Genomic DNA, 23907 nt, shown 5'->3' on the forward strand with positions numbered 1-23907 from the left:
TGCCTTTGCCTAGACTATAAATTCCTCCCTTTGCCTCTGCAGCAGACTTGTTATCCAAGGAGAGAAATGTGACAAGGGAGAACTAAGACTGCAAACAGAAACATTAATCAGCTTGGCTAAACATAGAAACAAATAAAGCCAGCTTTGCATGGGAATGCATGGATAAGATAGTTTGACTAGGCAGGAGAGCAGCCTCATAAAAACACACGGTCAGAGGCACTGCTTGCTTTGTGTAGCTCCCGCTGTGCTTTAGGCACAATACATGCGGGAGGGAGCAAAACCACACTCGCAATTATTGCTCAAATATTACTAAACAAAGCAGAGTAGAACACAACAACTTGCTGAAATGACAGTTACATTATGAAAGCTTCTGTACAACCTATGTACATGCATGTCTGTGTTTCTAAGTGGTATGGGAGTTTAAGCCATTAACAGAAAAAAGAGGCAACACATAAGGCCCCGATGCTCATGTTTGTGGGTTTTGTGGTTTGGGAGTATAAAAGACTTGGCAGAAGGCAATCCCCCCCACATATCCTCCTTTTGCGTAGTGCAACATCGTCCTGTTTCAGTCTCCACCTCAGGGTGTTCAGTTGGGCTTCTCCAGACAAAGACCCAGGGCTGGACTGAGACTTCCTAGGACAGGTGAGTGCTGCTCTCCCACCTGTGGGGGACAAGACAGGTGAGGTCCTTGCATCAGATCACTCTTGCACGTCTCTGTCCAACTGAAGGGACCTCTTCCAGGGGGCTGCAGGCAACATCCAGGTTCCAGCAGAGGATCTGTGGGAGGGTCCCTCAGGCAGGGATGAATAGATCTATTGGGGATCCCTGTGGGAGGGAGAAAGAGAGAGAGAGAGAGACCCATAGAACAGTGTTTCCCAAACTTGACAATTTTAAGGCATGTGGACTTCAACTCCCAGAATTCCACAGCCAGCAATGCTGGCTGTGGAATTCTGGGAGTTGAAGTCCACATGCCTTAAAATTGTCAAGTTTGGGAAACACTGCCATAGAAGAACCTTTTTTTTATTGAAAAGTTTTATAAAAGTTACAATATACACCCCAAAGCCCACCCACCCTAAACCCCCCCTCTCCCTCCCCCACTTCCCAGAGCTGAGAACAGGGTTACAAATATAATAATCATACTCTAACTAACATTAACCAACTATATAAATAACCAAGTCCATAATGCGCTTTAACTCCCCTTTAACACAAATATAAACAAATTAAAAGTAAACATAACAATATAAACAAGTTAATATCCTAATTATTAAACAATACAATATCCAAATTGTTAAACAATACTAATACTAAAAATAATAATGAAACTAATAAAAATTTTACTATAATAAACTATTAATAATAATAATACTCTAAAATTTACTCATAAAGTAAATGGAACTTTTTAGTCCCATATTTATTCTGAATATAATCTATCCATCTTCTCCAGACCGAAATGTATCTTTCCTGTGAGTGATCCTTCAGATAAGCAGAAATCTTGGCCATTTCTGCTAAATTTGACACCTTAAGCATCCATTCTTCTATAGTGGGCAAACAATCCTTCTTCTGATATTGCCCTACCAATAACCTTGCAGCTGTTATCAAATTCAACATCAAGTTAGTTTCTTTAGTATCACAATCTACAATAACACCCAATAAAAATAAGGGTGGAGTAAACTTTATCTTTCTCCTGAAAATCTTTTGAATGTTCCACCAAATCTTAATCCAAAAAGTTTTTATATTTCTACAAGTCCACCAGATATGAAAATAGGTAGCATCCAAGCTACCACATCTCCAACATTTGGGCTGTAAATTAGGATACATACAAGACAACTTTTTAGGATCCAGATGCCATTTATAAAACATTTTGTAAAAATTTTCTCTTAAATTTTGGGCCTGGGTAAATTTTACCCAGAAGAGCCTTTCTAAGGGAGCCCTCCCCCCTACTGATCACACAGCAGTGCAGGATCCACCGTGACCCACTAAGGCTGTGGCATAACCAAGGAGGCAGAAACAGGGTCCAGCTGGTCAAGTGCAAAAATGTGAAACAAATTCTGGGACTTTCAGCTTGGTCTCAGTTTGGATATTGGGTTCCCCTTCCTGAGGGTCTTTTCCAGAGCCAACTCCCCCTCCCACTTCCTCCTCCCTCTGTCCTTCCTCCTCCCTCCCTCTGTTCCTCTGTTCCTCTCTGCAGGGAAGGAAGGAAGACCATGGGGCGATTGACCTTCGTGAGCCTCAGCTTGCTGGTTGTGGCCCTCTCCCTAAGTGGTGAGTTTGAGCAGGGTCTCTCATGCCGTATTCCAAGTGTGCCTTAGCAAGGCCTTGTAAAGTGGTATTAACACTTCACATGATCTTGATTCTAGCCTTCTGTTAATGCAGCCCAGCACTGTGTTGGCTTTTTTGACAGCTGTATGATATGGCTGGCTCATATTTAAGTGATGGTCCACTAGGAATCTGAGGTCCCTCTCACAATTACTACTACTGAGCCAGGTGCCACCTATACCAGGGATTGGCAACCTTGGCTCTTTTATAACTCGTGGACTTCAACTCCCAGAATTCCTAAGCCAGCATAAAAGAGACAAGGTTGTCTACCTCTGACCTATACTATACCTGTGAATTTGGTTTGTCTTGCCTAAATGTAGAACCTGACTTTTCTCTCCACTGAATTTCACTTTGTTAGATGGCACCCAATGTTCAAATCTGATGAGATCCTTCTGCATCTTGAGCCTATCTTCTGGAGCAAGGGTCTTCGGATTTGGCCCTTTTATGACTTGTAGACTTCAACTCCCAGAATTCCTCAGCCAGCCTCCATTTTGTTTGTTAGATTTAAGACAGGGGCCTTCCAACTTGGCCCTTTTATGACTTGTGGACTTCAACTCCCAGAATTCTTCAGCCAACCACGCTGGCTAAGAAATTCTGGGGCTTGAAGTCCGCAAGTCATAAAAGGGCCAAGTTTGAAGACCCCTGTTCTGGAGTGTTGGCTATTCCAGCCAGCTTGGTGTCATCTGCAAATTTGATGAGTTTCCCTTCTATCCCCTGATTTAAATCATTTAGGAATGATACAGCTGAAGGGTAAACTGAATGATAAACCAATCAAGGTGGAGAGGTTCACACAAGACATGCAAATTTCAGGGAAACTAACCAAGGCTCATCCTAACCAAGCTTTGGACAACCTACAAATGCAGCTGCTGTATCTGTAACCAAGTCAGTTTCAGTTAATTGTCATCAAAATGATTGTGACTTAGCAGGTGAAGAAAGTTCTGCAGACCCAGCTGCCTCTTCCTCCTCTTCTCCTGGCCATCTTCTCATCCAGCTTTCTCTCTTCCCACACAGGAGCCAAAGGCTGCTGTTGTCCCAACGATTGGCTCTCCAGGAATGGCTTTTGCTACAAGGTCCACGATCAGCTCAAGACCTGGAAAGATGCAGAGGTTAGAAGTGCTGTGTGCCCATGAATATTCTAGTCCAGGTGGAGAAGACTAGGCTGAGCCTTATGGAGCACCCAAGTACCCTCTGGGTGGGTTGAAGACCCATCCAGGGAGACCTGGATGGGTGCATGAACAGTCACCTTGTGGCGAGATGGTCAGCAAACAAATTTAATAAATAAATAAAAGGAAAAGATCATAATTTTGGAATAATCTGAAATGCAAGTATTATATGTCAAATTCAGAATAGAGCTGGAAGGGACCTTGGAGGTCTTCTAGTCCAACCCCCTGCTCAAGCTGGAGACCCTATGCCAAGGGTCTTCAAACTTGGCCCTTTTATGACTTGTGGACTTCCACTCCCAGAATTCCTCAGCCAGGCACACGTGCCTGGCTGAGGAATTCTGGGAGTGGAAGTCCACAAGTCATAAAAGGGCCAAGTTTGAAGACCCCTGCCCTATGCCTTTCCTGACAAGTGGCTATCCAGTTTCTTCTTAAAAACCTCCAGTAATGAAGCACCCACATCTTCTGGAGGGAAATTACTCCACTGGTTAATTGTCCTCACTATATACCAGTGTAGGCTTTCATGGTCAATATCTGTTGGGTAGGGTTGAGCTTCAAGGTTGAGTGACTATCTCGTAGAGGTCAGATTTCCTGATCTTACACTGGGAACTCTAGCTGTCATCTTCAGGGCATCTTAAGACCATCTTGTCTTTGAAGTAATTGGGATCAGAGAGTTTAACCGATGAATCTAAGTCAGGAACTTTTCAAGTGTTGCAGACTCCGGCAAGGACATCTGTGGGACTCAACAAAGATGGTGGCTAGGACCATATAACCAGATCCCTGCTGTTTTCTCACATGCACAAACACAAACAAGCAAACCGGTTCCTTCTCTGCTGAGAAAGAGCCTTTCTCTTTTGCTGCTCTTCCCAGATGTTCTGCAGGAAACACAAGCCGGGCTGCCACCTGGCCTCCATCCACAGCATGGCAGAGTCAGCTGACCTGGCCGAGTACATCTCCGACTATCTCACAAAGAAGAACAATGTCTGGATCGGACTGAACGATGCACAGAAAGTAGGTCCTTTCTACTGCTTATATTTATCAATCCACTTTACAGTTTTATGAGCTTTTTGAAGGATCGTCCTGTGGAAGGTAGGGACCTCTCTGATAAAAACTCTTACCTTGGACAAAGCCTCTGAAAAATGTCATTTACCCCAGTGTTGTCTCTCCTGCCTCTCACCAACCTTTCCCGCCCAGCTGAAGAACTGACAGCTGTCTTTAAGGCCCCAAAGGGACAGATCCTGCTCTGATCTCCATCTCGGGATCAAGGCCATCTCTCACACGGAACTTCACCTTCCGTCTGCCTTCATGGCCCACTGGGTGGCCTCTAAAGCTTTTTGAAACCCTAGTGCAGGGGTAGGCAACCTTGGCTCTTTTAGGACTTGTGGACTTCAACTCCCAGAATTCCTGAGCCAGCCATGCTGAGGGGAAAGGGAGAGGTTTCCAAGCTGAGCCATGCTGGCTCAGGAATTCTGGAAGTTGAAGTCCACGAGTCACAAAAGAGCCAAGGTTGCCTACCCCTGGACTAGATTCTAGGCCTAGGGTAGGGGTCTTCAAACTTGGCCCTCTTATGACTCATGGACTTCAACTCCCAGAATCCCTGAGGCAGTTGTGCTGAGGGGAAAGGGAGAGGTTTCCAAGCTGAGTTGTGCTGGCTCAGGAATTCTGGGAGTTGAAGTCCACGAGTCACAAAAGAGCCAAGGTTACCTACCCCTGGACTAGATAGATGGAGAAAAAGAGAGAGAGGAAGGGAGTCTGTATGATGTGCCCCTTGAAACCCGCCATCTTTTCTCTCTGTGTCCCTGGGCCCTGTTTACCCAGAGCCTCTTCCTTGGTGAACATTTCATTACAGAAACGCATCTGGGAGTGGACAGACAGATCCTGCACCGACTATTTATCCTGGAAACCAGGAGAGCCAAATAACAAATTGGAAAATGAATTCTGTGTGGAGCTGTGGGCTGATTTAGGTAAGCCAAGGGGGAGGCGAGGGAGGTGAAGATGAGGACCTGTTGATGCATCTTGGAACACTCACCTGTTGATGATCTTTGACAAAGAAAAATAAAAGCCACTTGTTGAACCCTTGGCTCTCACAGGCCAACACAAACACAACACAGTCCGGTACAACCAAGTGAACACAAAATTCCCGTGGGACGCTCTTCTGCGCAAACTAGGAGGTCCAACTGAAGAGCCTCTTTGCAAGCCAATGTACTGGTGCTCATACCCATCATCTAGGCTCCTCAGCACGTGGTTTTTTTTTAAGAAAAAGTCACAATAACAGCCATGATAGTGAAATCAAAGCCCCACCCAATTTTTATCTCTTCATCCAAAGAGATGGATCAAAAACTCAAGTTCTCTGCTTCCCTCTTGTGGCCAAGCAGAGCTTGACAGGCAAGATCTGGTGGCCATGTCCTGACTAGACTAGGTTAGTTATCTCGGTGTCTGTTGGAGGTTCTCAGTCATCCAGGTCACTGTTGTCCCATAGTTGCTTTTTTTCACGAGGCAACTGGACTTCCTTGTTTTTCCTTGAAGACGTTTCGCTTCTCATCCAAGAAGCTTCTTCAGCTCTGACAGCCACTCCCCACCATCCAGTCAGAGCTGAAGAAGCTTCTTGGATGAGAAGCGAAACGTATTCAAGGAAAAACAAGTCCAGTTGCCTCGTGAAAAAAAGCAACTTTGGGCTAATTGTCTAGGTCAGTGGTTCTCAACCTTTTTAATGCCGTGACCCCAACCGGTCGTAAGTCGAGGACTAAACTGGTTGTAAGTCGAGGACTAAATCGGTCATAATTTGAGGACTACCCAACCGGTCGTAAGTCGAGGACTTTCCCTTCCCGGGAGCGCTGCGCATGCGTGGTGCCGCCCTCTGCGCCGGCCGAGGCGTAGCTGGCAAGCGGCAGAGACGGAGCAGGCCGACCACCGGCTGGGCCACCAGCTGGCCCAGCCCAAGGGAGGTAAGGCACCCGCCGGAAAAGGGGAAAAAAATGGCGGACAGCCTTGCTTGGTGACCCCCGTGAAATGGTCGATCGACCCCAAATGGGGTCGCAACCGCTGGTCTAGGTTGCCATCTGCTGAAACCCAAGTCCATTTTAGCATCCTCATGTCCTCCCGCCAATGAGAGAGGAGCCCCTGAAATGAGTCACTTCAAAAAAGGGGGTCAAACTTTCTCTTTGGCTCCCAGGTTACAAGCAGTGGAACGACGAGGCCTGCACCTCCCTGCGTGCTTTCATCTGCCAGTGCAAATTCTAGGGCAAACGGCTCCATTTCCTGCTCCAGAGGGAGGGAAGCACCTGGTGAAGTCTGGAGAAGCAACGAAGCCCCCCTGCCTCCCTAAATCTCTGCTCTGCAGCCCTCCGCTCAACAGATGCCTTCTGTAGCTTGGATTTGACTTTGCTCATTGCCAGAAAACCGAATAAACTCTGCCTTGGCGTAGCTGGTCACCTTTATTTTGGAGACCCAGGAGACGATTGAGGTCTAAAGTGCAGTATTGTGTAGTGGGCTTCAGTGGGAAAGGAGCAGACCAGCATAGTTACAACGTTATTTATTGACTCAAACTAGAACTGGGGAACTGCAGGCAATTGCCTGTAATTTATACTCTGAGCCCACAGGGCCTTAACCAATCACAATACTTGAAAAAGCCCGCCCAAATATGAATGTTCAAAGTTTCCCTCCAAAACAGTTGGAGTTAACAGTCAGGGTCATCTAAAGGTTAGTTTCATTTTAGCTTCACAAGCAGTTGGAGTTAAGTTAGTTTCACTTTAGCAGGGATTAACACAACTTTATATATATATATTCAATACATAACATGCAAGACCCCAGAATGCAAGCCTTGGCCTTAAAGCGGGGGGGGGGGGGTCCTCTTAAGAAGGACCACCCATTGATGCTACGTTGCTTTCTTGCATGAAGATCAGCCTCTTTTCCCAAGCAGGCATCTTTCATAAGGAAAATTGGGTGGCAATAATGTTTTCCTGCTCCCCTATCCAATGCACACCCATCTGCAGATCAGGGAATGTCCCACAAAGCCCCCCAAATGACAGACTTCTGAAAATCAAAAGCAAGTGCCTTTAGGGTGATCCAAACTGGCCCAAAGTATGGTTGTTACAATCACTAGACGCTATTGTTACTAGGTGGAAGCTAACAAGCCTTTGGTCCTGCACAAAGGGGGGGAGGACTGTTGAATAGTAAACTCCCCTGGGACACCTACCTCCCCTAGCCAGGTCACACATCAACCCCAACCACAAAATAAGATATAAAGAAACAATTTAACTTTTTCTGCCTGAGTTGATACACCGTGTTTCCCCAAAAGTAAGACCGGGTCTTACTTTCTTTGGGACTCTGAACTAAGCAATAGGATTTATGTTTGGGGAGGGCTTACTTTTTGCCAGCACTGGCACCACTAGGCCACAAGCGCGTGGGGTTGGGGCAGGGCCTGTGCATGGGGTGGAGAAGCAACGTGGTGGCAAGCCCGTGGTGGTGGACCTGGTACAGTACTGGGGAGGGAGGGCGGGGCGTGTGCCCTTCCTGTGCCAGGCCAGCCTCTGCAGCCCCTTACCTGACCCCCAGCCCCGTGCCGCTTATCCTTCACGATCCGCCACCGCTGTGTGCAGGGAAACAAAAGAAGTTTGTGGGGAGGGGGGAGGTCAATCAATTCCAACTTTGCAAGATCTTTTTTTTTTTCAAGAGAAGTTGGAATTGGGGAAGTCGAGGACTACCTGCAGAAAGAAAGGAAGTTTCCTTGGAATTGAGCTCAGCTCTGGGTGACTTTATGAATACAAAGGTGGTTTTCTGCTAAAAAAGAAAAACAAACAAACAATAAAACTGCCCTTCTACCAATCTCCAGGATGCTTTTCAGCTTCCAAGAGTGATCGACAGCCCTAGGAGTTTGCTGGCAGACTCCCGATCCAACCACTCATAAATGTTCAATGACCATCTCAGAAGTTACCCCTGTAAAAAAGATCATTGTGTTCTGGGAACAGGGGTAATTGGAGAAAAGTCATGCTCTGGGTCACGTGATCCTCATGTGTTGACCCTCTCAAGTCTGAGTCCAGTGTGTGTGGATATAGGGGGTCATCCTTGTCCAGAAGAATGAGAATATCGTGCACAGCAATCTCTGCCTCTGGATCCTTCTTTTGTCTAGAATCAGATTTTGTCATTTGTGCTATTATATACTGTATAATACATAACACTAATCAAACTTATACAGCATATATTTAGGCACTGAAAGGTGTGCCTTAGCAAGAAGACAATGGTCCTTCTTAGTTTGGCTGGGAGGAAGGGACCAGGGAAGGAAGGAGTTAAACATCTTTCAATTTATAACGTACCCTTGGATTCATATCTGGAACACCAGCTGCAAACTACAATGAGAACTGAATTTCTGATTTCTCTTCCTGACCAGCTATGTTTCAAGGTAAAATGAAGCTAGTCGGCTTTGCTCTCCTCCTTGCACTGCGTCCCCCCCAGCCCTGGTACAGCTAACAAGTCCCAGTTGTGAGTTTTGCCCCAGAGGGGGTCTTCTCCCTGCCCTGCTATTCTGTACCAAGGGATGTTTCCCCCCATGAGTTACCACCTGTCACGGATAATGCACGAACTGTGAAAATTGCTTCTGTGGTAAGAATGGTCTTCTAAACATCTCCCTTCTGGCTCCTGGGTAGATATTCGGAGGAGGCACCTCATTGCACCTCAGCTCCACCTGTGAAAGAACTTCGGGAGAGCTGATTCTGCTTCAACCATAGCTGGTCTTCCACAGGTGAGATGACCATCAAAGGTAAGTCGGTGTGTGGTCCTCAAAGGTTCTTCCAATCATTGTGGGCAGGCATTGGCAGGGAGAGATCTATTCTTGGAAGCCTGAGAGAAGTGGTGAGGAATCAGGAACTCCTCGATATCTGATTCCACCAGGAATCTCCACTTAGGGGGGTCTCAAAAATGTCAAAGAGCTACTGCCAGAATTGATGAAGCTTCTTGGATGAGACGGGAAACATCTTCTTCTTCTTCTTCTGGGGGAAAAAACAGTCCAGTTATCTTTTGAAGAAAAAAAGCACCTTTGGGACAACGATGACCTGGATGACTGAGAATCTCACCACAGACAAAAGGCTCAGGCTTGTTCTGTATTGACATCAAGAGCAAGTCAAACATTTTCTTTGATCTCCCTTGAGGATTTATGGACTGTCCAAGTATAACTTGGCTTGTTCATGCTCCCTGTTTTTTGAGAAAGCCGAGCGTCCTTCTAGAACGGAGGAAGAAGAAGGAACTCTGAAGTGGAAGGAATGTAATGGCCGTCCAGCATAGCTTAAGCTCCTTGTTCGTGCTGTCTTTGGTTTCAACAACCAATTCTAGAGCAAGGCTAGGAATTATGTGGCAAAGAGGAAACAGAGGCACCTTGAACTTGGAGTGCAGCCATAATCTTCTCAGTAGCATTTCCCATCAACGGTTATAGAAACATGGGAAATGATGGCAGATAAAGACCTAGCAGTCCATCAAGTTTGCCCTTTAAGAGTTTGGTTGTTTGTTTTCTTTTTAATTTATTTTCTTATTTTTGATTTTTTTTTGGGGGGGGGGGTGAGGAGCATGTGTATATCCCAAGCAGGCTTAAACTCATTTACTAAGGATTGACCCACCGTCGCCCCTGAATGCTGGTTCCAAGCTTCCACTACTCGGTCTGTGAAGTCAAACTTTCTAACATGACTTCTCAACTTCCCTCCTGTCTGTTTGAGATTATGCTCCCATGTTTTTGATTTTTGCTTAATATTGAAAATACGGCCTTCTCTAGAACCTAATTCACATCCTTAATATATTTAAAGAGCCCCGATGGTGCAGTGGTGAGAATGCAATATTACAAGCTATCTCTGCTCACTGCCAGGAGTTCAATCCTGACCGGCTCAAAGTTGACTCGGCCTTCCATCCTTCCGAGGTTGGTTAAAATGAGGACCCAGACTGTTGGAGGCAAAAGGCTGACTCTGTAAACCACCCAGAGAGTGCTGTAAAGCACTGTGAAGCGGTATATAAATCTAAGTGCTGTTATTAAAGGTTTCAGTCATGTCCCACCCTTTCTCTTCTGTCCTCCAGGCTGTCCAATCTCAGAGGAACTCTTATTTTAGACAAGATCATCTCTCAAAGCAGAGGGCAGAGGATCTTTGGAAGGTTGACAAAGAGTGTGTCCTTCTGCAGGCTGATGACCTCTGAAGAGGGGGATCCAAAACCTGCTGTTTCAGGTGAGAGCATCATAGTGTGGCTCCTAAGGATGCCAATGGCTGGAGAGGGCAGAGCTGAAGGACTGTTGCTTCCTCAGAAGACTTGTAGCACTAATTTTGGGTCCTCTTAGCCCATTTGCTCACTCATTTATTAGGAAGTGTCACCTGGTGGGACTCAGGAGGAGAGTCTTTCCTGCCTCAGTCCCCACCCTTTATAACATTACACCCCCCCCCCCGAGATGCTAGATGGGTCACAAGCCGGACAGCTGTAGAAACGCGGTTGTGCCAATATGCTTGGGAACCTGGTTATGGTTCAGACTCTATTAGATGTCTATATTCATGACTTTCACTTCCTGTTTTTCTGTTTCTTAGGTGTAATTTTTGGGTTTCAGATGGGGTTATCTCGTTTTACAGATTTTGGGACTTTGTTTATCAGTTATATTATATGATGGTTTTTCACGGTACGAGCTGTCCAGAATCATAAATGTGAAATAGGCGGTTATACACACTGAACAAATAAAACAAAGTATTCAATATTTGTCTTGGCATTGGGAAATGGTTTAGATATCAAACTTGGAAAGGATTTTCCTCAGAGTTTCTCAGCAAGTCAAAAGCCCCAAGAATGGAGAATTAAGTTCCACTCCCCCAGGTCTCCATCTCCATCTAACTCATCTCACCTGGGGCTAATTCCAATTCAAAATAGTACAAGAAGAATAATAGAGTTGGAAGGGACCTTGGAGGTCTTCTAGTCTAACCCCCTGTTCAAGCAGGAGACCCTATATCATTTCAGATAAACGGTTGTCCAGTCTCTTTTTTAAAGCCTCCCGTGATGGAGCACCCACAACTTCTGAAGGCAAGCTGTTCCATTGGTTGACTGCTGAGAAATTAGTTCTAGATTGCTTCTTAAGAACTAAGAATCTAGATTGCTTTTCTCCTTGGTTAGTTTCCATCATTTCTTGTCTTCTCTTTGGGTGCTTTGGAAAATACTTGGACGCCCTTGTCTTTGTCGGAACTCCAAACATTGCAAGATTGCTATCTTGTCTCCCTAGTCCTTCTTTTCATTAGACTAGAGTCCAGTGTTTCCCAAACTTGACCATTTTAAGGCATGTGGACTTCAACTCCCAGAATTCCACAGCCAGCGTTGCTGGCTGTGGAATTCTGGGAGTTGAAGTCCTCATACCTTAAAATGATCAAGTTTGGGAAACACTGGACTAGACATATCCAGTTCCTGTAACCGTTCGTATATTTTAGCCCCCAGTCCCCTAATCATTCTTGTTGCAGTTGAGAAGGAAGGAAGGAAGGAAGGAAGGAAGGAAGGAAGGAAGGAAGGAAGGAAGGAAGGAAGGAAGGAAGGAAGGAAGGAAGGAAGGAAGGAAATCCTTGAAACATCAACCCATATATATTTGACTCTTAATAAGGTTATCTTTAGGTATAAGAGATTCTTAATATTTCATTCTCCACAGAGACCCCAAATAATGACATTGTCATTTTACCTCTTACATGCGTTCTCCAAAATTCATTACTCCTCTTTGCTTTCTTTTTTTTTTTTATTGAAAATTTTTATAAATTTTTACAAAAAAACAAAATAACAATACAAAAACGAAAAACAACATATACAAAAAACTAAACATGACATAACAAAACTCCCCTTCCCCAACCCCCCCCAAAACACCCACCCCCTTCCCCCCCTGAGCTTCCCAGAGCAGAATATAGGCTTAGTTAAAAAAGAATTTAAAAAGTTATATATACAAAAAAAAAAGAAAATATAACACTAAAATATATGTATATATATATAAAAATAAAAGTTATGAAAAAGCTATGTGATATTTTTTTATATCCAATTTAAATTGTATAAATTTTATCCATTTATCCCAAACAGCAAGAAATTTCTCTTGCGTTTGTTCCTTTAAAAAAGCCGAAATCTTTGCCATTTCCGCCAAGTAAGACACTTTAAGGAACCATTCCTGCATTGTGGGCAAAGATTCCTTCTTCCAGTATTGTCCTACTAACAGCCTTGCGGCTGTAATCAAATTTAACATCAATATAACCTCCTTTGTATCACAATCAGTAACTATGCCTAGCAAAAATAATTGTGGAGTAAATTTTACCCTCCTTCTAAAAATTCTCTGAATATTCCACCATATCTTAATCCAGAAGGCTTTTATCTCTCTGCACGACCATCAAATGTGATAATAGGTGGCATCCAAACAACCACATCTCCAACATTTAGGCTGTAAGTCAGGGTACATGAAAGACATTTTTTGTGGATCAAGGTGCCATCTATAAAACATTTTATAAAAATTCTCCCTTAAATTCTGTGCTTGTGTAAATTTGACATTTCTCACCCAAATAGTTTCCCAGGTATCCAATGGAACTGGTTCACCAAAGTTCTGCGCCCATCTAATCATACAATCTTTAATTAATTCCGTTTCTGAGTCCAATTCAACTAGAACCCCATAAATTCTCTTAATATGAGTTTGTCTTTGATCCTTCACTTGCTTAATAAAATTTTCATCTTCTCTAAGAAAACCCACCTTACAATCCACCTTCCATCTGTCTGCTAATTGCCTGTATTGAAACCAAGAATAAATAATATTTTCTTGTGCTAACTCTTCCCGTGATTTTAACTGCCAATTTTGTCCATCCCATCTGAGTAGCTGTCTGTAGGACACCATATCCATTTTAACACCTCTTTTTATTCCTTTTATCGCATGCCAAGGTATAGCCCATAATGGTACTTTAAAATCACTCTTATAATATTTTCTCCAAATCCTAAGTAAGGAAATTCTTATAATGTGAGATTTGAAAGCCCAATCCACTTTTTTATTGAATATTAAATAGGCATGCCACCCAAAAAGTAAATCCCATCCCTCTAGAGTATCTCAAGATTTGTCAAATTTACCCAGTCACTAATTAGTGTTAAATAGTATAATTTCAAATTCAGTACCTTGAGTCCACCTCTCTCACAGAAGTCTTGCATGATTTTAAACTTAACCCTTGGCTTTTTCCCTGCCCAAATGAATTTATTGACGCCTTTCTGCCATTCACTTAAATTAATCTCATTCTTCAAAATCGGTAACATTTGGAACAAAAAAAGAAACTTGGGTAGAATATTCATTTTTATCACTGCAATTCTTCCCATGAGAGATAATTGCAACTTCTCCCAATTCTTCAAGTCCTTCTGTACACTAGCCCACAACCTTTCATAGTTATTTTTAAATAACTTTGCATTAGAAACAGATAACATCACCCCCAAATATTTTACCTTATTAACAATTTCAAAACCCGTCAAGTTAGCCAGAGTCTGCTTCTCCTGAATAGTCATATTTTTAGGTAGGATTTTAGTCTTATTAACATTAATCTTAAAACCCGAAACCAAACCATAATGATGGATCAACTGTAGTAGCTTTACTGCAGAATGGGTAGGTTGCGACAAAGTAACCACCAAGTCGTCCGCAAAAGCTCTTAACTTGTATTCTTTTTTGTTAACTTCTATTCCTTTAATTTCCTGCGACTCTCGAATTTTGATCAACAGTATTTCCAGTGTTAAAACAAACAACAACAGTGATAATGGACATCCCTGCCTAGTACCTTTCTCTATTGTAAAAACCTCTGACAAACCTCCATTGACAATAAGTTGTGCCATTTGTTTTTGATATATTACCGTAAGAGCTTGTAATATCTTTTCACCAAAGTTCATCTCTTCAATTACTCTTAGCATAAAATGCCAATTCAGTTGATCAAAGGCTTTTTCAGCATCTAAAAATATCAGCCCTGCAGGGACTTGGTTGTTCTTGTCTAAATATTCTAATAAGTTAATGATTTGTCTAACATTGTTTTTCATGTACCTACCAGTTATAAACCCAGATTGGTCTTTATGCACAAGATGATGCACAACCCTCATAAGCCTATTTACTAGGATTTTTACAAATATCTTATAGTCCACATTTAAAAGAGATATAGGTCTATAATTCTTTGGTAAAGTAAGATCTTGATCCTCTTTTGGAATCAAAGATATGAAAGCACTACGCCATGAGGGAGGAATCTCTGAGCCCTGTAAGATATTATTAAAAAGATCACCTAATGGTTGGATCATCTCCTCCATTAAAGCTTTATAATAAACAGCTGTCAGCCCATCCGTACCCGGTGCTTTCCCTGATTTCAATTGTTTAATTGCTATCACAATTTCCTTAGTAATTAAGCCATTAATTTCATGTTTCTGATCCTCTGTCAATTTGGGAAAACTAGCCTCGCTTAAATATTTGTTTATATCTAAGATTTGCACATTAGTAGATTTGTATAATTTTTGATAATAGTCTAAAAAAGATTTCTTGATCAATTCCTTCTGAAAAACTAATTTACCCTTGTAATTTAACTCCTCTTTGCTTTCTTGACATGCATTTTTCTGTTTTGCCAGCTGTTTCTTTTTTTTTTTCCTCTCATGGATGCCCAGAACAAAACTCAAGGGACAGAATTCATCCTTCTGGGTTTGTCCAGCCTTCTCAGTCATGAAATCCACCTGTTCTTGGTGTTTGTTACTGAATATTTGGTCGCTCTGATGAGCAACCTCACGATCATAATTCTGATTCTCCTGGATTCCCGTCTTCACAACCCCATGTACTTCTTCCTCAGCCAGCTCTCCTTCTTGGACATATGCCTTTCCTCTGTGGTGGTACCAAAGATCCTGGTGGACTTCCTACGCCAGCAGTACACCATCTCCTATAACCAATGCCTGGCACAAGCCTTCTTCCTGATTGGCTTTGCGGGATGTGAGCCGGCACTGCTGGCCGTTATGGCCTATGACCGCTACGCTGCCATCTGCCAACCTTTGCACTATGCCCACCGGATGAGGGGCAAGTTGTGTGTCCAGCTGTCTCTGGCCATTTGGCTCTGGGGCTTCCTGAACTCAGCTATCTACGCTGCCCTGGCCTCTAGGTTGGATTTCTGTGGACACCTCCAGGTCCCTCACATGTTTTGTGATGTCCCCCCATTGTTGAAAATTGCTTGCAGTGACATTTCAGTCAACACGTTGGTCAGTTATATCAATAGCACCTTGGTAGGTCTCATCCCTGTTCTGCTCATCGTCCTGTCCTATTTCTACATTTTGTCCTCCATTCTACAGATCCACTCCAAGATCGGCAGGCGCAAAGCCTTCTCCACCTGCGCTTCACACCTTGCTGTAGTAACACTCTTTGTTGGAAATGCCTTTGTGAACTACAACCAGCCCCGTGCTGGCTACTCTCTAGAGGTGGACACCTTGATCTCCACCATGTTTTGCATCGTCACCCCCATGTTGAATCCCTTGATCTACAGCCTCCGCAACAAGGAAGTCAAGGGGGCCCTGAGGAAGCTTCTCAACATCTAGAAGATGGGGCAGGCTTCATTTTGCAATGTGTGGTTGTGTGTGTGTGTGTGTGTGTGTGTTTTTTCTCTAATAAGAATGAGACTGCTACATAGGAACTGGTCAATGAACTTACTCAAGGTAAAACATTTCTTATGAGACAACAATGAAAGATATCATATTAATTCAGCATTCTATGTTCTATCATAACTTGGTGCCTGCAAGCCCCATAACAAGTTGCTTTGTTACTTTCATGAACAACAACTGTATTGTACATCTTGCAAATTTACCAACCCTTGAGAGACAGACTCAAAATTCATCTTATCAGTTTTAAGACACAGCTGAAGATGAAGTTTAGTTGTGGTCTGGATGGACTTTATTCTTTCAAGAAAGAGCCTCTTTTGCAGTAATTCATGTGATCAAGAATAATAATTCAGTGTAATAATTCAGTAATTCGAGTACTCAATAAAAAACTCAATTTCTTTCAGCACTTATGCTCATTTTATTGCCAGTAAAAAAATGTCTATGGAGATTCTGAGGCATCCAGGATAGGGTTGTCCCAAAGATGCTTTTTCAAAAGGCAACTGTTTTTCCTTGAAGACGTTTTGCTTCTCATCCAAGAAGCTTCTTCAGGTTCTGATGGAATGGAGTCACCATTCCATCAGAACTGAAGAAGCTGCTTGGATGTGCAACATCTTCAAGGAAAAACGATGTCTTGTTGCCTTTTGAAAAAGCATCTTTGGGCCAATAAAAGAATATTTGTCCTGTGTAGGAGAAAGCATTAGAAAAATATATCCTTCCCAGTTGGGAAACTCTACTCTGCAGTGAAGAGATCGTGAATCATTTAATCTCCTGCGTGAAAAGATGGGTGTCACCATCTTGCCCATGCATGAGGACGAGAAGACACATCTTTCCAGAAAGAATCGAAATGATTTTGCACACTTCCTTCTCCTCGCTTCAATTCCTTTTCTCTGGGTCAAACTTTTTCTTCTTTTTTTGTTTTCAGCATTCCCATCTGCTGAAATCTAGTACCTGCCACCTTTGATAATGTTGAACTATCAGGCAGGAACAATGAAATACATTTATTATTCATATCCAGTTTGGGGTATGAAAAAGTTAGAACGATCTTGACAAAGTAAAAAACATCGATATGGACAATAACACGTCCAACTGACCACAAGAACCTACTTGATACCACACACACAGCATTTATTTGGTGTGAGAGAACACCATAGAGCAGTGTTTGTCAACTTTGGCAACTTCAAGATGTGTGGACTTCAACTCCCAGACTTCTCCAGCCAGCGACACTATGTTCTATCTCGCAAGGCTGGCTGGAGAATTCTGGGAGTTGAAGTCCACGCATCTTCAAGTTGCCAAGGTTGACAAACACTGCTGTATATAGGGGGAACCATGTTAGAGTTGGTGATAGTCTATAAAGAAACAGCAATTCCAAGTATATGTATTAAAACAGGAAGTATGTTTTAATACACCCCGGAAGAGACTGTGGTCTCACCAGAACCTGCAGGAGGTGCCAATTAACCAGAAGATGAGCATCACAAATGCATGACTTTCTTTCAGCTTTTGCTGGTTAATGTTTTTGGTCTGGTTTGCTTCAGCGATCCTCCAGCTACCCACCCTGCATGGACCTTTTTCCACTCCAGGGGAACATTATTTCCACAAATCCATGTTTCTCCTCTCATTAATCTCGTATTTCCCTTGGAGAGAAAAGGTGGGAGAGACAGATGCCAGGAAAGGAGCCGATAAGGTGGCATGTCGTCTTTGTGACCAGAAAGTCAACTGCACAACACACAACACCCTCTTCCCTCTGAGAGGTATTCAGGGAGGGGCCCTGGTCCCTCTGGGAGAGAAACGCCAAACTCAAGACAAGGGCAGAGCAACACAGTTTATTATCAAGGGAGGGGCACATTCTTCAGAAAGAGGGGGAGAGAAGCAAGTTCAGAGGACAGAGAGGAACCAACTGCTTGACGTTCAGCTGGTCTTTCTGGCAAACACGTTTTTGCACATAGAGAAGATGGAACCGAAAGATCTCAGCTCAGGTTTCCGTTCAATGGGGAGCCCCCCAACTCCATCTTCAGACATGGCTTAAGAGGGTTTCCATTTGCAGAGGAAAGGAAGTTTGCAGTTACAGTTTCTAGCAACCCATTTCACGTGCTCTGAAAGAAAGAAATATGGGTGGTGATCACCTTTGGAGCCCAATATGGCACAGGATTGGACTACTTGCAGACCATCTGCTCTCAAGTACATCTGCCTGCCTCACGTCCATTCATGGGTGGCATCAAGTGCAAACAGCTTCCACACACAAGAATCTAGTCAAGTAACGGTCAAAGTTAAATGGGCACTGGATAAGGGCCAAGAGAATTCAGGGGGAATGGACTTAGACCTCTCATGGTGACACAAAGACTTCAAACAGATGACATCTTTAACTCCTCCTTCCAGCTCCTCTCCCACAAGTGGGGTGCTTGCTGCACCTCCCCTCGTCTAAGCCTTGCCTTCTGGTGGGATCTAGGAAGGGCCCCTTTTCCATGGCTGCCTCCCTGCTCTAGAACAATCTTCCTGCTGACCTAGAGCAGACTCAGCTCTTTCATCAAGGGAGTTAAGACAGGGGTCTTCCCTCAAGCATTTGGGTCTCTGCTTGGGGGATCCTGGGAGCTGAAGGCCACGCTTCTTAAAGTTGCTAATCTTGAAAAACACTGCATTAATCTATTCTATTCAGATTGCTGTTTTGCACATCTGGCTTACTATTTAAAGTGAAATACAGTTGATGTTTTAGATTATAGGTTTATTCTTCTTGTTGTATGTCACTCAGAGTCACCTTGATTGAGCTGGGTGGCTGGGTAAATATAAATGTTTGAAATAAAACCAGGTCTTCACAAAGCTCTCTCCTGTCTTCCCTTCCCTTCCCCTCCCTTTCCATCTTCCCTTCCCCATCTTCCCTTCCCCTCCCTGCCTTCCCTTCCCTGTCTTCCCTTCCCTTCCTGCCTTCCCTTCCCTTCCCCATCTTCCCTTTGCCATCTTCCCTTCCCCATCTTCCCTTCCCTTCCCCATCTTCCCTTCCCTTCACTGCTTTCCTGGAATTACAGACGCAAACTCCATCCACACTAAGGAACGATGGCTTCTCATACTGACCAGATGCAGAAGAGAGACCGGCGCAAGTGTCATCATAAGACACAATTTTGGGTTCACCAGAGCTCCAATTTTTATATATGGATCGTGCCCCATCAGTCCAGCGCCATCCAGTGTTCTGTGCAATGCAGAATAAAGCATGTTAAGGTGGGTGAATGGGGAATGTGGAGAGGGGGGCTGATAAAAATTTTTAAATTCTAATTCTAAATTTAGGTTAAATTAATTTAAAGGGAGAAATCCTGCTAATTAGGTTTTTGTGCAAGCAAGCACCACACAGACGTTATCCTAAGTCATTCTTTTGACTGTTCTAGGCAGAGACCCAGTTAGGTCCTTTGGATGCAAAAGCGGCATATAAGTGTATAAGGGCTATTGCGATTGCAATGCATAGAATCCAAGGTTCCTGGGGCTATAAAGATCCCTGAGCCTTTGAGTCCAGCAGTGTCGCAATTCCGTGCCAGCCTGTATTCCCAACAGCTGAGTCCAGGGAATCTGAGGAGGAGGAGGAAGAGGAGGAGGAAGAGGAGGAAGGGTTTGGAGAGCCATCAGAGTCGGAGGGAGGCTCTGATGAATTACAAGACTCACAATCTGATGACGAGCCTGGCCCCTCCAATTGTGGTCAGGATGAGACACAGCTGTGTGGGGAAGATGAGTCAGACTTTGAAGACTTACAGCTGGAGGTCATTAGAGATGCTCGTAAAGGAAGACAATTAACTAGAGCAGGTCAGAGGGAGTCAATAGGGCAACTCCCAGGGAGGAGGAGAAAGCACTGAGAAGCCACGCCTTGGGGCTGCTTAATAAAAAGGGAAGGTGTGGGCAGTGCTGGTTGCTGAAGGTAACCGTTTGTAAAGAACTTCCAGGGATCATGGTCTGTTTGTTTTGCTGGTAAATTTCTTGTTTAACTCCTGCTCTGTTTGCTTTTTTAACCAATTATCTGTTGGAAAAGTATCCTGTTGTTTTTGTTTTGGAGAAAACTTATCAGGACTGTTTTTGAAATAAAAAGGGGTTGGTTTTCCCAGCCTAGTGTTAAAGAGGGGTTTGTTTTTGTGATGCAATAAGGACGGACATAGACTAGGATAGAACAAGCGGCCTGCTCAGTGTGGGAATCTGGGTTAAAACACAGGTAGTCCTCGCCTTACGATCACAACGGAGCCCAAACTTTCTGTTGCTAAGTGAGAAATTTGTTAAGTGGGTTTTGCCCCATTTTACGACTTTTCTTGCCACATTTGTTGAGTGAATCCCTGCAGATGTTAAATTAGTAACACAGTTGTTAAATGAACCTGGCTTCCCCCATTCACTTTGCTTGTCAGAAGGTCACAAAAGGGGATCACATGACCCCCCCTGGGACACTGCAACCATCATAAATGTGAATTGGTTCTCAAGCATCCAAAGGTAAATCACGTGACCCTGGGGATGCTGCAACCGCTATGGGTGTGAAAAACAGTCACAGGTCATTTTTTTTCAGTGCCCTTGTAACTTTGAACAGTCACTAAATGAACTGTTCTGTCAGGAGCAGCAATGGGACGGTTCTTAGATACCACACCATACAGTCTATCTAGCCTATTAACATGGGACAAGACCAGCATCAGGGGACAGAGATGGAACAAGGTGGCTGGGCTATTCAAGGATGGTGTAAATCACTACTCAGGAAACAGCTGTATGGAAACAGCTGCAGGTGGCTCAGAGCCAGGAGGGCCAAGGACTCACCCCACTGGACCCTTTAAGTTGTCGGAGTCCAATCCAGACCAAATCACCCTCCAGGTTTTCTTTGGTGACATAGGTACCAATGCTTTTGACCTGCTTGTCTTTTGTCAGAGATGCTAAATGGCCTCTCCATCTGAACTGACACTCTTCCTGCAAAGAGAGAAGTACCAAAAATACCTTAGTACCCACAAACCAGGTTGTCAATAGGAAGTCTGCTACAACCCGGGGGGGGGGGGTCTTGCAGTCTGGGCAGACAAGGTCCTCCCAACTAGGTTCCTGCCATTGAAGTTCTCCTAAGAGGGGCTGCAGATGCGAGCATGACTTTCTTGCCCAACAAGAAAAAATAAAGAAAAAAAAATATTGGGGAAGATGCTCTCGGGCTTTGGAGCAAAGTGTGAAAGTGGTGTTAGAAGTGGGATACACACAAAAAAGTGGGACATCCAAACAAGGTTTGAGAGAGAGAGAGAAGAGGGAAGGAGGTGTGTGTTTGTGTGTGGAGATAACAAGACACCCTGAGAGACAAGGGCCCACTTTGAAAGAGCATGGCTTGAACTTTTGAAGGTACAGCAGTCCTCGTTTAACAACCACAACTGGAACCAGCAACTCAGTCATTTAGTGAAGCAGTTGCTAAGTCAACTGCAACTATCATAAATATGAAGATTAGCCATAAAGATACCTTTTCATCACTGTCCTAACTGTGATTGGTTGCTAAGTGAGGAAACCCTGTTAACCCTGTGATTGTTGGCCTTGTTCCCACAACATAGACAATAGCTGAGTTGCACAACTGTTAAATCACACACCATCCAATCCCATTTAAATGTAGCAGGAGGATGTCTTATTCCAGTTTGGCTTCCTTTAACGAATTTCAGTCCGACATTGAAGTGAAGCCAACCCATAAATCCCGTTCAGATTTATTACCAAAGTACTAAATTGAAGGGAGTTCTAGAGAATTACTAAAGTATTTTATTTTACTCTTTATTTTAGGCTTCTATCTTTTTTCTAAGGGAGAGTCATGCAGCAGGTGCTCTTCATTTTAAAAAAATGAGATGAACATTTTGGCGTTATAAAGTTTGGAAAAACTCTGGGCCAGCTTAAGGGAATTTTTCCTGCTCAGGTGAGTTACCTCAGGTGAGTTACCTGGGGGGGGCTTACCTCAGCATCATGAAAGGTGAGCTGATCTTCATAGAACTTGTAACAATACCACTGGCTTCCATCTTTATAGCCAAAGGTGCCAGAAGGACAGACAGTCCGAACACTTGGACCTGCTCAGAAAACAGAATAAAAATGGACTTTTTCCTCATGGACACCAACAAGGTAGAGAAATCCTTGAGCAAAAGAGAAATATGTAATTCCTCAATAAGCATTCCAGAAAAGAAAAAGATTTTCTTCCATGAAGATAAGGTGGAAGGAGTGACTTAAACTCAATGAGTCAATTGGAATTAAGGTGGATTTTTATCGGTTTGAAATGGCTGAGGAATTCTGGATGTTGAAGTCCACAAGGCTTAAAGTTGCCAAGTTTGAAGACCCCTGTCTTGTGCAGTGCTAAAAAGAGTTGGAAGTTAAGGCTTCCCCCCCCCCCCCGCCTTGTAGTCCCTATTGGAGTGCTGGCAACAGCTTACCTGCCCAGGTAAGGCTGCCCAAGAGACAAAAGATGAAGCAAGTGATGAGAAACATCTCCAGACCTGAGGAGAGAAGCAGAAGTTGAGAACAACCCTGAAGGTCCTCCACTGTTGCTTTATAACACAGATGCTACGATATCTCATCAGTCAAATCAAATGATCCTTATACCTTTTTATCCAGGAATTCTTGCAAAGGAGGTTGAAGAATTTCAAACTATGGGCAATTTTTAAAAAAGGGAATGAAGGTTCTGCATCGGATATTTCCCAATTTTGTTGAAACCCCTTTGGATCAGGGCACGGTGCGTACATACATAGCTGCAAGATCCAAAGACTCCCTGAAGCTATTGCCATTGGTACTCGTATGAAAACTTTTAAACAAGAACATTAAAAACTAATCTAAACAAATATAAAGTAAGGAAGGAAAGGAGGAGAGGAGAGGAGAGGAGAGGAGAGGAGAGGAGAGGAGAGGAAAGGAAAGGAAAGTCAAAAACGGGGGAAGGCTAAAGAAAAATAGAACAGAAAAAAAAAGATACAAATAAGTAGCTTCCAATATTCTTCACAGCTGTTATAAATACAAATATGTTGTAATCTCTCTCTCTAGAGTTACATCATGCTACTCTTCTTTCTGTAACAGCTCTCACCTTCAAATAGGGATCCAATCTGAGAAGAATCCTCTAAATCACCAATGGTCCCTTTTCCTGCTTATATACCAGAGTCCACGCCCTGCACGGCAAGATAAGGTGATCCAAAACAGGTGATCCAATTTCTGGAACACGGGTGTCATCCACGTCCTGGGACAGGCAGAGAAACCTGTCACTCAGCTGTTCTCCCAGGCAACCGCAAACTCATTATTAAGAATCCATTGAAGATATTGGATCCTGGACAGATCAGAGATAATGATTGCAATGATTTATGGTAGATTGGAAGCCGTTGTGGAGTTTTTGCGTGTAAAATACAATAGCAGTTTGTAAACAGAGAGCTAACTCTAAAGTTCAGTTTTGTTGTTGGTTCTATAAGTTAATGGGTTGTTGTTGTTGTTGTTTTACAGTAAATAGAGGGTAGGTCAAATTAGCTGGCCAAAGAGGGCTGTAGAATTTTATAAAGTGTAAACCTGTTTTGCAAGGAGGGAAATTATTATTGTTTAAAAATATTTATCAGTATTCAACTAGAGGAGACCATTTATGTGTAGGCTTTTAATTATTATTTGTATGCATATTTTTTTTATCCTGTTCAGTTTTGCTTTGTTTTTGTTCCCTTTTTTTTCTATTAAAGTTTGTATTTTAACTTTGGAGTAAAATTTAAAAAAATAATTAGAAAAAAGGAAATTGCAAAGTCTTGGGTTGTTTTCTGGACTGAATTTAATCCTAGAATTTCCTCCTTTGATATGAACCCTCATAAAATGACAATATAACCTCTCATAGTAACTATGATTATTATCTATAACCTAT

The 23907-nt window shown here is 43.3% G+C and overlaps 3 protein-coding genes across 3 annotated transcripts; 2 read left to right on the forward strand and 1 right to left on the reverse strand.

Annotated features, from left to right (window-relative positions):
• The first annotated feature begins 568 nt into the window (after positions 1–568).
• On the forward strand, positions 569–6802 carry LOC120303699 (C-type lectin lectoxin-Thr1-like). The gene is made up of 6 exons (XM_039333397.1): positions 569–642; positions 2189–2262; positions 3328–3422; positions 4347–4487; positions 5326–5440; positions 6649–6802. The coding sequence occupies exons 2-6, from the start codon at positions 2205–2207 to the stop codon at positions 6714–6716; spliced, it is 477 nt and encodes a 158-aa protein (XP_039189331.1). The 5' UTR covers positions 569–642; positions 2189–2204; the 3' UTR covers positions 6717–6802.
• An 8282-nt stretch (positions 6803–15084) lies between these two features.
• LOC120303708 (olfactory receptor 1G1-like) lies at positions 15085–16466 on the forward strand. Its single transcript, XM_039333409.1, has one exon. The coding sequence runs from the start codon at positions 15096–15098 to the stop codon at positions 16017–16019; it is 924 nt and encodes a 307-aa protein (XP_039189343.1). The 5' UTR covers positions 15085–15095; the 3' UTR covers positions 16020–16466.
• Positions 16467–17883: 1417 nt separating this feature from the next.
• On the reverse strand, positions 17884–23198 carry LOC120303714 (lithostathine-1-like). The gene is made up of 6 exons (XM_039333418.1): positions 23101–23198; positions 22460–22522; positions 21993–22102; positions 20844–20990; positions 19143–19257; positions 17884–18169 (listed from the first exon to the last, which is right to left on the reverse strand). Exons 2-6 carry the CDS (start codon positions 22512–22514, stop codon positions 18099–18101), a joined length of 498 nt encoding a protein of 165 aa, XP_039189352.1. The 5' UTR covers positions 22515–22522; positions 23101–23198; the 3' UTR covers positions 17884–18098.
• Positions 23199–23907: the final 709 nt, after the last annotated feature.

Source organism: Crotalus tigris, unplaced genomic scaffold, assembly GCF_016545835.1.
Source record: "Crotalus tigris isolate CLP2741 ecotype Arizona unplaced genomic scaffold, ASM1654583v1 scf7180000024475.591531, whole genome shotgun sequence".
NCBI lineage: Eukaryota > Metazoa > Chordata > Lepidosauria > Squamata > Viperidae > Crotalus > Crotalus tigris.

Excerpts from the sequence above, each read along its gene's own strand:
- LOC120303699 (XM_039333397.1), top strand. The coding sequence starts at position 2,205 with ATGGGGCGATTGACCTTCGTGAGCCTCAGCTTGCTGGTTGTGGCCCTC. Across the intron at positions 2,263-3,327 it reads TGTGGCCCTCTCCCTAAGTG|GAGCCAAAGGCTGCTGTTGT; the intron begins GTGAGTTTGAGC and ends CTTCCCACACAG. Across the intron at positions 4,488-5,325 it reads GACTGAACGATGCACAGAAA|AAACGCATCTGGGAGTGGAC; the intron begins GTAGGTCCTTTC and ends ATTTCATTACAG.
- LOC120303708 (XM_039333409.1), top strand. The coding sequence starts at position 15,096 with ATGGATGCCCAGAACAAAACTCAAGGGACAGAATTCATCCTTCTGGGT.
- LOC120303714 (XM_039333418.1), bottom strand. The coding sequence starts at position 22,514 with ATGTTTCTCATCACTTGCTTCATCTTTTGTCTCTTGGGCAGCCTTACC. Across the intron at positions 22,103-22,459 it reads GGGCAGCCTTACCTGGGCAG|GTCCAAGTGTTCGGACTGTC; the intron begins GTAAGCTGTTGC and ends TTTTCTGAGCAG. Across the intron at positions 19,258-20,843 it reads AACTTAAAGGGTCCAGTGGG|AACACTGGATGGCGCTGGAC; the intron begins GTGAGTCCTTGG and ends TGCATTGCACAG.